Genomic DNA, 13,193 nt, shown 5'->3' on the forward strand with positions numbered 1-13,193 from the left:
AAAATGAGGAAACAGACATCTGACACCAAATGTTTTCTCTAATCTAACACAAGGAAATGAAATTTGCCTGTAAGGCTGCATCTAAAAAGATTCAGAATAGAAATAAAGAGTAAAGATATAATCCTGAGGACAGTTCACCAACTAGAAGAACTAAACAGCAGTAGTGCTTAGCGATCAGTTGAAAATATTTAAACCAAAACTGTATATTTGTTTGGAAGTAGTTGTCAGAACTTGTTCAGAGTGTTTTTATGGCCACATCAACTGAAATAGAGATGGTTAATATGGAAGGAACTGAAACTGATTGTCCAAGATTTCATCCAAAGACGATTTCCATTTTTCCTAATACTGTTCATTTTGCTAATTCATAGATTAGCTTTGGGACTGTTTCATAATGCTTTAAAGTTTCTGTTACACAGGAAGATGGCCGAGATACTACATTTCATGTTATCTCTGGAAACAGACTCATCTCAGTCTGAAAGAAACAGGATTAAGAGAGACTTCATGTCCTCTTTCTGTATTTAGTGATAACATCTTTGGATTCTTAGACATGGTAATATTATTCCTGTTCCTCTGCTAATATATTATTTCCCAGAAAATATTTAGCAGGCTCTGTCTGAAAGTGTAAAATAGTTGCCATTTTACCAGCCTGTTACATAATTTTGGCACATCTGAAACTTTTGAGGAAAACATTATGAAAAGCTATGCATTATTTTATCCAGCTTTTCAACCAAGATCTCATGAGCATCATGAGCTTTTTAAAGTCTACTAACTTATCTAAATGATAGCCAGAACATTAAAGGTCAACTCCTTGTCCTCAGTGGGGGAAAACAAGTGAGGTGAGGGGTCAAATCCTTAGTTCATTTGTTAGGGAGACAGACTTCCTTACATTGTCATAAAAGCCACCTTGTGCTTTTTAACTGGAGTAATAATTTTGCTTAAACAATAGGAAATAGCCAGCTACTTCGTTATTGCTGTTATGAATCAAATATACTGGCTCCATCATGTTTTGCTATCAATGCTAAGTGATCATCTTAGGAAACAACTTCGCATGTACAGAAGTTTAGACAAGTGGGATATATTGGATCTGGAGATGTTGCTATGTCTTTTAATTGTCAGCCTCAATAAATCCCTTTTTATGGGGACACACATGACTGCTCTTAAGTAAATAGTGGAATTTTTAAATATAAAGGAAATGCATAAAACTAAAATGTAGCTAGAAAGAATTTCCCATTCTCTTCTGTCTTTCATGTTAATGCTTTCCACATTTTCAAAATTTGAGCTTTTTCACACTATTTGTTTTGCAAGTCTAAGAATCTTTTGCTATGCCAAATGAACAGGAGAGCTTGTACAAACACATCTTCCCAAGTCTGAGATTCAGATTGGGGAACTTGACTTTCCCATAAGAGAGTCCTTCATTAAATTCTGGCAAGATAGAAGGAGATAAGGGAATTATTATATATGAAATTGAATAAAATTAAAATAAAAAAAGTTAAGTAACATGAAATGAAAAAGAAAAGTCTAAGCCATGTCTTGGTCCTTATGAAAGTGACAGAAGTAGAGAATGCAGTTATAATCTATGTCCTCTTTCAATGAACATGCAGTGCAAACAAGTATGTGTTGTAGATGCATCACCATAAATGGTGCACAAAATCTGTACTGTAGTACCTGATACTAGACTTGACCTTGGCAGATGGCATTTAAAGCCTTAGAAAATAACAGTACTCTATTACAAAATCTAAGCTAAAATATACCAGAAATTATGTAACTGTACTAGTAAAGCACAAATGAAAAATGCTAGTTTAGATGTTGTAGTAATGAATTTGGGTTCGGTTTAAATTCTAGGAAAAATACTAATACAATAATTATTTTTCAGTGCATTAGAGACTGTCAGAGCTTGTATTACTTCAGTCTTTCTACGTAAAGGATGACAATTGTACTGTTTACTTTTGTTGACACTGCTCCAAAGGAGACGTGGGATCTTTAGCAGTAAAGGAGAGATGAGCAATGTATCACCATATGCTATAAAGGAAGTAACATTCTGCACGAAAGGATGTTAAATTTTGCTCCCAGTAGATTTGGGGTGAAATCCTCATTGACTTCAAAAAGAACACAGATAGACCAAAGGGTCCTATTTGGTTCTGAGATGCTGACTATTAATAGCTAATGCATGACGTTTCAAGTAACATAGAAGTTTTTTATCTGAAAATGTCTTTAGGGCCTTCACCTCTCCCCTCCCCCACTGAAGAGGAAGAGACAAAGAATAGCTCCGATGTCATGCCCAGCATTCCTGATCTGTTGCTCCGAAAACTACGAGTGCACAAATCGCTTCCGGGAAGGTAAAAGCTCAGTAGAAATAGCAAGACATCGGGGGGAAGGCACACTAATGGCTTCCAGTGAACTCCCTTTATGGAGCTCCATTCATAGGGGATCCATTGAAGTAGACAAATTGTTGCATCTTAAAATGTGTAACATAGACTTTTTTTTTTTTTTTTAAAAAACTTGGAGTGTACACCAGCTTCCAGTAACCGGCTAACTTTTAAAACTCGTTAGTATATTCTACATAAAAACTCTGAAACCTAACTTGCATGCTACAATTACATTTTTATACAGATTTTTCTACCAGTCTGTCCACTCCTGTTTTTCAGGATTGCTGCTGCAGATATAAATTCATGTTGAAAATATTAGTATTTCTTTTCCCCAGAAAAATAACCAGGCCTGATAATGGTTTTCAATGGTAAAATTTGGGCACGTAAGAATTCTGCAGTTTTTCTGCAGGTGACAATTTTTCAGGGAAATGGAGTTTATTTTGCAAACATAATTGGCAAATGCCCTGATCTTGGGCTCAGATTGCTTAACGCTGGCCATCGCTCAGGAGTTTCTTTTCCCTCTTATGCAATCTGAAACATTATGTCTGCATGTTATAGATATGTAGGGTAGCACCATACACGAGATTATTTGAAACTAGAGCTATTGCTGCGTAATGCACTGTAATTATAGCAAGGGAATCCTCTGGTCCATATTATTCTGAGGTAGTCATAATAAACTATACCTGCCAGGTGTTTGTCCAGACCTTAGAAATATTACTTTTCTTTCTGATTTGAGTTTACTGCTATCCAAGCTTAAACATTTTCTTGACAGAATCTAAGTGTAATTTTCCTTTTGGGGAGAGGTTTATGCTTAAAATGATACAAAAGTCCATAACTTCAGAAAATATTTTGCTCTGGCCCAAGAAATATAGGGAAGAAAGCTCAAATGAGGCATTTATGACCACATACCATGCATACCTTGCACCACTGATAATTTTAGAGACTGAGCATATTTTATTTTGTATTGCATAAGAATAAAGCTAAGCTCCTTCCATATTTCTGCATCAGCCTTTTCTCTGAGAGAAATAAAACCATAACAAAAAATATGCTTATTAGACATTAACACAATTCCAAATATATTTGGCCAAAACTATTCCTAAATCCACCTATGTGTTTTTGTAGTGTAAATACCAGAGGCCTTCAGTCATGTGAAGCGGTTAATAAGTGTTCTCTGTGCAGATGAAATAGATACTTAACATTCGTTGTGAAAGAACTGTTACATACAACATTTTATATTAAAAAATGCATGAGGTGAAGAAGTTCCAAGAGACCATTACTTGATTGTAATCAAATACTGAAAGTAATTTCATAGCCAACTACAAAACAGTTAAATGCTGAACTGGCTTTGAGGATCAGATAACATACAGATCTTCTGTTTTCCTGGTCATATTCCTTAATCAGTTGGCTTAATCTATTGAATAAATACACATATAGCTTTTCATTCTGACTACAAATCTCTCAGAATGTTCCTAGCCAAAGAAAAAACACAAACTTGATCATTTTGTCCTGTGTTATATAAGACATACGGATGCTTGAACTTCCTTCTAGAAGGACTACTCCTTCTAGTAGGCTTCCTCCTAGAATAACAATAAGTAATATGAATACGAATACTTAAGACACGAAATGGTTTTCTAAAACAGGGCACATACTGGCCTCCCTTCTTCCAGTCAATACTGTAAGTATCAACATTATTCTACCCAACAAGAAAAATCTGCTGCTTATTAATGCCAGATGCATTTATATTTGGGATTAATGGTGCAATGAATATTATAATAATATTTTAGTTTTCTGAAAGTATCATGTCTGCACAATGCATGACGGGTATGTCAACCACAACTCCTGTCACTGGCATCCACTAGAACTTGTATATATAGCTCCTGTTGGTGTTTTTTGTGTCTATCCACTTGCATAAAACTGAATAACGCTCTGATGTTTTGGAACAATTACAGGGAATAAGAACCTGTAAATTCAAACCCATGGGATGACTGCCTTTAAATGAGATATTGCAATATAATGTTGTCTATGTCATTTCTTTTATAGTATTCTATGAACCTGCATTTTGGTAACTTTTTCTAATTTTTGTTAGTCAGTAATCATTCTTGTGGTAGAAAACCCATAAAACTCAAATGTATATTTTGCCATGGTCAGAATCATTGTTAGCTAATTTCTAACAAAATTAGCAGCCCAAACAGGATAGTTCAGTATACAGTGAGCTGGGTTTTGAATTCTGCCCATGTGTGGTTATCTGTGATCATCATGAGGTTTCAACTGTTAACAGAAGGGAAACACATAAAGATAATAATCCAAAGTATAGCGTGTTTAGGCACCCACAGCTCCAAAAGGGTAATGTCTGTCTTGCTCTCGTACTCGCAATTTATCACAATGTAGTGCAGATAACAGTATCTGCAATTGCCAGAAACTTTGGGGTTTGTCAGTACTCAGGTGTTACTGTGCTGTTGCTTTAAAAAAAAAAAAAACCAAACATGGTGTTTAGCCATAACAAGTAAAATTGAATTAATCAAATACTGGTTTCACTGAAAGAATTTTCTTCTTTTATTTCTAGCTCCCCTCCACTTACTGAAAAAGAGGTTGAGGTAAGTAGGTTCTTATACTCATTATTTTAGACATATGCCTCAATTGTAAGGGGTTACTCTAAGTCTAAGTGTGGTTATTAGAACAAGGTAATGGGATTTTCTTTTCCAAAAAATAATTCTCAGGAAAAAAAAAATATTGAGCTCAATTAAAATAACTATTTTATGAAATATGGGAAATTGTTCCCGGCAATATAAACTATAGAAAGACTTAAAGTAGGAAGAAGCAAAACACTTGTTTGTGTATTCTTCATAATAAAATATGCATTCATTTTTGGAAATTATTATTATATACTTAAAGTAGTAAAAAAAATGAGATTAAATGAGACCAGAAACTAAATTAGTTAAACTGCATTTTTGTATTGGCAAATAGGAGCTTTGGTGCAGTTTTTTGATACTTTGCAGTTAGTTTATGTAATTTTCCTTTTTCAGTTCAAGTCAATAATTTTTTTTTTTATAGGTTGCTCTCTAGCTTGCTGGCTTTTTTTTTTTTTTTTTTTTTTTTTTTTCATACCAGTCAAGAAAAATATATTTATTTACATAGTTCCAATGTAATGGAACTGTTGGTGCCTTGTACTCTGCAGAGTATTAATCCTAAGAAACAGTGCATCTGGTAAAGAAAAAACCATCTTTAAAAGCAGGGTGCAAGACAACGAAAATGTTAGCACTTAATCCTTTGCTGGCTTCAGTGGTAGGTGTTTATCCCTTAGGTAAAACAATGCTAATAGTGAGCTCATCCCTGGACTTCCTCTGCACAGAGTATCTGTTTAAAAACCTTGGGGACCCTTGGAGGAAGTCCAGCTAGAAAACAGCTCCATTGTGATTCTGATACTTCTGGTAGGCTACTTCCTTCATTGTCTCTCTGCTCTACCGATCTCCCAGAAAAACATTCAGGAAAAGAGGTAGCAACACATTTATTCACATTATAAAGGAAGTAGAGACAAGTGATTTTTGAAACAAACTGATTTAAAAAAGTATTTTCAATTTTCTGTTTCAATTCTTATTTAAGCACCAGAGTTTGTTAAACATACCTTGTTCATAAGTTTTTACTGGCAGTTACATTACTGTGACACTTATTTTAAAATACCTTTTTTAATCCAAACAGAATGTATTTGTACAACTTTCCTTGGCCTTTAGAAATGATAGTTATACCTTGGAATCTAGAATTAACCAAGCAGAGAGAGAGAGAAATCTTACTGAAGAGAATGCTGAGAAGGAACTGGAAAACTTTAAAGCAGCCATTACGGTAAGCAAACAATAATTCTTCTTCCGAACTGTAGAGTACATGAAAGTGCACACACATTTGAAATGTGTGTGGCTATGCTTGCTTATACCTATTGTAAATTCAGCCCCAAAACTTCATTTTCTATTGCACAAGCTCCTTACTGTAAGCTGCCTACCACTCTACACAAGAGAGCACTTTCTGCCAGAGTGGGCCACCACTGCTGGAAATGCATAGAGGATGTTGCCCTACTTCTAACAGATTTCAGAAATAAATACTATGAATTTGCAGATAATAGAAGGCAGTGTAGGAAAGGGAACAGTGAGGATTACTTAAGGAATACATGCAATCCCAGGATCAGGTTATGGGCCTGAATATATTTTCATTCCAGTTGTCCCTGATGTTCTTTTATCAGCAGTAGTTTTCAGTCCTTCTTGCCAGCTTTCTCTGGATTTTTGAGCTGAAATGACAAATACATCTCTGTGTCAACTTACGTGCTGTTCATGTTTTTTGTGCAAAAGAGAAAGGAATGCTTAGATACTATGCTGCTGAAAGGACACGATTAAAAAACCATAGTGGTATTTACATCTTTTCATCTGGAATTTCAAATCTGCTTTTCCAGATGAATTGTTCCTGGGAGAAAAAAAAGTTTTGAACCTTTTGCTGCCCTTCCCTCTGCTCTTTGTTTAAAGAACAAGCAGAAACAACCTATTAAATCTCCAGGGTTTACTACTTATAATATTTTGTATACATTCACATTTTTACAACTAGTGTAAGGCCTCTTAAAGCTGCAAACAATTAGTCTTTTAGATTTGGCATGTATTTCTGTTAAGAATCCCTAATTGGGCACCAAGGACCGTTTTGTCAGCATGGGACAGTTGTGATTAGCTTTTTCCTCCTTTGTGCAGTTCACACGCTACAGTCCGGCTTTCGCAAGCTTCTCTATGTAATTTATAACAAAGTGGAAACTGCTACTTTCATATGAAAGCTTTTGTTCTATACAATGGAATAAACTACCAAACAACTAAATGAAGTGATGGCTTCTATATAATCTGTATCATATTAGACCTAGACTTGTTCCAATCTCAGTGGGAGGTTATCTTAATTTCTGTAGGACAGGCACATGTTATATGGCTCAATGACATTTTTACCAGTCTTTGGTTTTTTTATCAGTCTTGTCATAAGTGATGTTTTATTCAAAAACCCAACTTCAAGAGAAAGCTGATTTAAATGAACTTCAGGTTTGTTCAAGAAAATAAGCAAGTTACAGTTGCCAAGAAAAACTTGAAAATCTGAAATTGTGTGCATGTTTTTCTGAAACAGATTCCCTTATGCCTTCTTGGGTCTTGCAGTCAAATTTCAGCTGCAACTTGTTATCACACTAGCTTCAGGGATAAATAAGTTTAAGAAATTTTTGTTGTTGCAATTGTCATTGTGCCAAGTTCATCGGTATCCTGCCTGTGTTTCTACACCAAAGGTTTGCACTACAAATGCAATTTCTCAAATTACTCTACCCAAAAAGTTATGGCACATCACTCTGTTCTTTTGAAGGGGGGGAGAAGAAGAGGAGGAGGAGAGGTTATTCTTTTCATGCAGATCGTTTCAGTGTGTTGACTTCCTTTTGCAGTAATACAAGTGAGAGGTTGCAGAGAACTAGGGCACAATGTAGCTAGTCAGAGGGAGAACTGTGTGAACACCAACACAGTGATTAATTACTTAAGAAAACCTCAATGCCAAAACTGGTGCATCCTGAAAATGCACTTTAAGAATGTAAGGATCATCCAGCATCATAAAGTCTGCCTGTAAGTCTGAACAAACTGTATCAGCCTTTCTCGTATCAAATGTTTCTGTGAACAGAAAACTCATTCATTAAAGAGGTATTCACTAAGGCTTTGGCTAATAAAACATCCAAATTCTCTCCTGCTTTTGGTAACTAATCTGAAGAAATGAATATGCTTCAGTGCTTTTCAGTATTAATCTGAGTTATTAAAGTGACAATATTAATCCAGTGCATAAATGTGTGTATTGATTGACAAAAATGGTTAAGAGATTGCAAGTGCCATTTGGTTTACAGGCTATACTGGCTTTGATTACTCTTTTACATTTGGAATTATTGAGACTATAATATCTTACTTTCTAATTAAGTGAAGTACCATGGGATTGAAAGAACATAAATAGCCACCTTAGCACCTTGTGCCCAGTGAATTAGAATGTTCCTTGTGTTTTGGCAATCATTTTTATGTACTAGTTCAAATAAGATGGGCATTTGTAAAATGCATAGGTAGCTAGGCATGATTCATCATTCATTTCAAAAGAAAAAGTATTGCAAATGTGCTTAGCCCTTTTTAACTCCTCAAAAGGTGTGCCTGCAGTATGCAGTGAAGCACCATTCTGAAAAAGCAGCAGCACTCACTAGGTTATCTCTGGTGGTAGTGATGGCACTCCTCTGGGGCTAACTTGTCCATATGTAGTTCTGTCTAGACATGTCTACCCTGCTTCTGTGGCTCAAGCTACTTCATCTGACCTAAAAGTGGCAAGACATGACAATAAAGCTTCTGTGTTTTCACTTCAGTCTTCAGCTCACTTATGGCATCACTATGAACACAGAGAAGCTTACCAGAAGCTTTTGGAGGATATTGCTGTTCTGCGGCGTTTAGCTGCTAGACTGTCTAGTCGTGCTGAGATGGTTGGAGCCATTCGCCAGGTAAGAACATCCTGGTGTCTAACACGTATTCTGGCTGCATATGTGCATTCTTTCTCTTTTTCAGCCATAGCTGGAGGTTATGTTAGCCCTTTGAATTTTGTTGCCATTGCGACAGATTAAAGACATTTATTGTAGTGTCAGATAAGACACTATGACAGTCTGGAAATAGCATTCAAACAGACGATTACCCGTTAAGCTATTCAAGATCTGTGCAATAGCAGCATATATATTATTCAGAACTATAGCTGGATCACAAGAAATGTGTTTAAAATCAGTGCAGCATAAATAAGAAAACTTATCTGGGTCAAAAAGCTCATCTAGTTCAGTAACGTGCCTTTGGCAATAGCTTAGTCAGAAAACTATAGAAGGTGTAAGAACAGAGCAAGTATAAATGAGAATGCAGCAAAACCTTCCCAGATTCAATACTGTTGTCTCTGCCCACTAAAGTAACTATACTGATGCCGGTGACTGAGCCTTTCAAGGGTTTGAAAACAAATGTATATATGCCACATAACTAATAAGATAGGCACACAGGCAGACTGTATAAATATATGACAAAATAAATTATGATATTCTGTGGATACATGTGAATGCATGTGCATTTGTGTTCTAATTTGCTTCAGAATTCTCAGTCATGGAGGCACAGATATTTCTTTAGGAACAACTATTCCAGGTTTAGCCCTGACAGGGAATGTATGATTTGTTTGAGAAGTGTAGAGGTTACCTAAGTATTCTCTCTTTTCTTCCTTAGGAGAAGCGTATGTCAAAGGCAACTGAAGTAATGATGCAGTATGTGGAAAATCTGAAAAGAACGTATGAAAAGGATCATGCTGAACTAATGGAGTTCAAGAAACTTGCCAATCAGAATTCTAGCAGAAGCTATGGTGCATCTGGTAAAAAAAAAAAAAAAAAAAAAAAAAAAAAAAAAAATTAAGGGTTTGTCTTGTTTTGCTATACAGAGAGGTGTCTGGTGCTATTAATAGTAAGAAGTCAAGTATTGTGAAACCTGTTCATGAAGTTCTGATCTACAGGAGTAGATTTCAAAAAGTTTTAACAGTTAAAGTATTTCATATAAGCCATACTTAATGCTATAGTACAGTAATTTAAAATCACTATCACTTACAAAATTCTGGTGAGATCCAATCACATTCTCATTGGCCTCTTGCACATATACATAGCTTGCACAGTTTTAATGCAACTACCTCTAAGATGACAGACGATGGCAAAACTTCATTATTAAAAAAATAATTTTTTTCTTTTGGCAACTTTTTCCTAGTTTGGAAACTGAAACATGAGTATTTTCTCTTGCAAAAACTTGGGTATGGAGGCCAATAGTAGGCTTTTGCCTGATCTCAATAAAGATAGTGATGTTGTATTTTTTGCAATTATTTCAAATTTCTTCTGTAGGTGTAATTGAGACCAGAATTGTATGACAGATAAATATGTAGTCACTACAAACGTTATATAAATATACTATATCTGAGTTTGAAATACAAGCAAGGGCTCTATTAATATTACTTACGGATACTCATGTAGTCTGACTGTTCTTTATCTACTGTTTTTATGCAGAAGATGGAGTACCTCGTTCATCTAGATCCATGTCTCTTACTGTTGGAAAGGTATTTCTACAATATAAAGAAATGAAGTGAACATTGTATGTAGTGAAATTTCTGTCTACATGCATTCATTTTTATAAGCTGTGTTCAAAATATAGTGCCGGTAAATTCCCAATATTGATCATGTAGTTGAGTGCAAATGCTTTGTAATTTTGGATACATGATTAAGAATGACTCTACAATAATGATAATGCTTGCAACAATGATAGTGCTTGCTGTGAAGCTATAAATAATAAAGGGACCTACTTATTAAAGAACAATTGTATTCTAGACCGCATACCTGTGCTCCAGAGAATGGCTTATGTCTTCTGCTTTATTCTAGTTCTTCATTGAGGAAGCTGAGCATTGGATCAAAACTTACTATATGATTAGGGATTCAATGATCACACCATTTTCATTATCTTAAGAATGATATTATGTTCAGAGTACCTTAGATGTGAACAGCTATTTTTAAGTGGGGCTCATTTTTCAGTTGGCATCAGAATATCTTGTTTGGTTTGACAAAGCATTCAGAGTGAGAGATTATCTCAGGTTGCTTTGCCTTGACTAATTAACAACTATAACATGGCCAATGTTCCATTCCTGCAATATTTCCAAGTGTTAGAGAGCAAGTTTATTACAAAACTTACGAAAACAACCAGTGATTTGAGAGAGCTAAATCCCAATGTGACAGTTATGAAATATGGTAGTCAGGGGAGTTATATTAAGTTTACTATTTCTTTTCACACTTCTATTTGCTTGGGTTGTAGTTCTTCAGTTTATTCCTGCCACCTCTGAGTGTTGAATAGAAATAATTAGAGCACAGACATCTGCAGGCATGACTGGATTTCAGAATGAGAACCAGATAAGTTGAAGCAGAAGTCACAAAACAAGATGAAATTTGACAATGACAAATCAAAATAATAAAGGGGTGGAACCCCCAAAACATTAGAATGGACTGCCTAACATGGCTGTAGACTCTCTGGTATAGTTTTTCAGGAGCACATGCAATAAAGCTCTGTCATTAATGAAAAGGTATAGTTGATTTTGTCTAGAACCAGAATCATCGAGTAGGTGACTCCTCCTATATATTTATTAAATCTGTGTTTAACTCCTTTCCTGTAAAGTTATCTAGAGCAGAATCTTAGAAGTGTTTGGATATGCACTATATGTCCTTGGATTTTCTACTCAGTGGGGAGCAGAGATTTCACTAGGTGTATACAGTAGGATGAAGTATTTGGCTACTTAACTAATGACAGCAAAAATTTGTATGATCTATACTTGAGCTAGAATATATTGTGTAAAGCTAGCATGTGTTTATCATAGAAAGAATTCCCATGGTCTTTGGGAAATGTAAGCATTGTCACATGATGCCAGATAGATATCTAACAACTCAAGGGTGTGGGAGAAGGCTCTGTTCTTTTGCAGAGGAAACGATTGTTTCTCTAAGTTATAATTTGTAGGTTTAGAAATAATTAATATATCATAGTGAGTACAGCATATTGTAATGGGTACATAGCAAAAGAAGAGTTTCATGTGTAACTTCGTTATTTTCCAGTCATTGTGATGCTGGCACTTTTCCCAGTATCTTTATACATCTGGTTTAACCAAAGATAATAGCCTCTGGTAAGAGCTGACAATAACAGCTCAGAACATATCTGTTGTGTGACTTGGACTACTGGGCTTTCAGTGTGGCAGGGAAAAAAGTAGCATCCCCTTGCAACACCTCATTTCACACTAGGCACTTGCCGTTCAAGACAGACCTTTTGGGGAAAAACACAGCCCTAGTAGCCATTTATCTTAATTTTGTTCCCAACTCTCCTTTCCCCTAAAGGACCTACATCTTTGCCACACCCATTAACTTGTAGGTTTATTCTTCAGCCTATCTTGTTGTATGATAGAAAAAAAAAATGTTGTTTGTCACAGAATATGCCTCGGAGGAGAGTCAGTGTTGCTGTTGTTCCTAAATTTAACTCCTTAAACATTCCTGGTCAGTCATCAACAGCTTCACCTATAACTTCAATGCCATCCCTGGTAAGTAACCCCACATAGTTCCTAAAAAATGTAAACACTTTCATTTATTTAATTTATTCTGACTCCATCCTAGTGAGGATGATGGACAACAGTAATTCCTGTTGTTTAAGGGACCTATGCCTTCAGAATCTACCTCCATAAATGATCACTTTGGGCACAGAGTTGAATAGGGCTAGCTGGTGATTCAGAGGCATTAGACATTAGTTGAGGTAATTTGCCTTTTAATCTGTAGTAACATATTGGAAAGAAGTGGTAAAAATAGTTGTCCACTGTAGGAGAGATTTAACGAGAATCCATGTAAATGATTGGTCTACTGTTCTTCATTGCCAAAAAGTCCGCTAAATAGTAAAGTGTGTAATCAATGTACAGAAATGTATTTGGTACAAATTTAGAAGTTCTGTGACGATCTGGGATTAGTGGAGCTATCAACCTTTGCCTTGATTTTTTGTTTATAAAACTTTAGTAAATTAAATGAGAACCTAATCTGAACCTAATAAATCTATATGAATGCTCTGGAGGAAAACTGCAAGATATACCAACTGTTCAGAGGTGAGCTAAGATGGCAAGTAACCTGAAAAGCATGCAGTTTTCTGTTAAAAATGTAGGGCTATTTAAATGAGGGGTGTTACTGAGAAGCTAAATTCATTTTAGTTTTAAGAAAACAATCTGTGAAATTTAGTT

General features: G+C 35.5%; 1 protein-coding gene across 1 annotated transcript in view; it reads left to right on the forward strand.

Moving 5' to 3' along the window:
- IRAG1 (inositol 1,4,5-triphosphate receptor associated 1) overlaps positions 1–13,193 on the forward strand; it is a 42,123-nt gene that overhangs the window by 22,117 nt on the left and 6,813 nt on the right. Inside the window, exons 10-16 of the mRNA XM_009635397.2 lie at positions 2,216–2,336; positions 4,930–4,960; positions 6,063–6,203; positions 8,752–8,883; positions 9,635–9,776; positions 10,453–10,502; positions 12,405–12,512. Coding sequence (XP_009633692.1) covers positions 2,216–2,336; positions 4,930–4,960; positions 6,063–6,203; positions 8,752–8,883; positions 9,635–9,776; positions 10,453–10,502; positions 12,405–12,512 — 725 coding nt within the window. The remainder of the gene's footprint in view (positions 1–2,215; positions 2,337–4,929; positions 4,961–6,062; positions 6,204–8,751; positions 8,884–9,634; positions 9,777–10,452; positions 10,503–12,404; positions 12,513–13,193) is intronic.

This window comes from Egretta garzetta, unplaced genomic scaffold, assembly GCF_000687185.1.
Source record: "Egretta garzetta isolate BGI_Z169 unplaced genomic scaffold, ASM68718v1 scaffold133, whole genome shotgun sequence".
Taxonomy (NCBI): domain Eukaryota; kingdom Metazoa; phylum Chordata; class Aves; order Pelecaniformes; family Ardeidae; genus Egretta; species Egretta garzetta.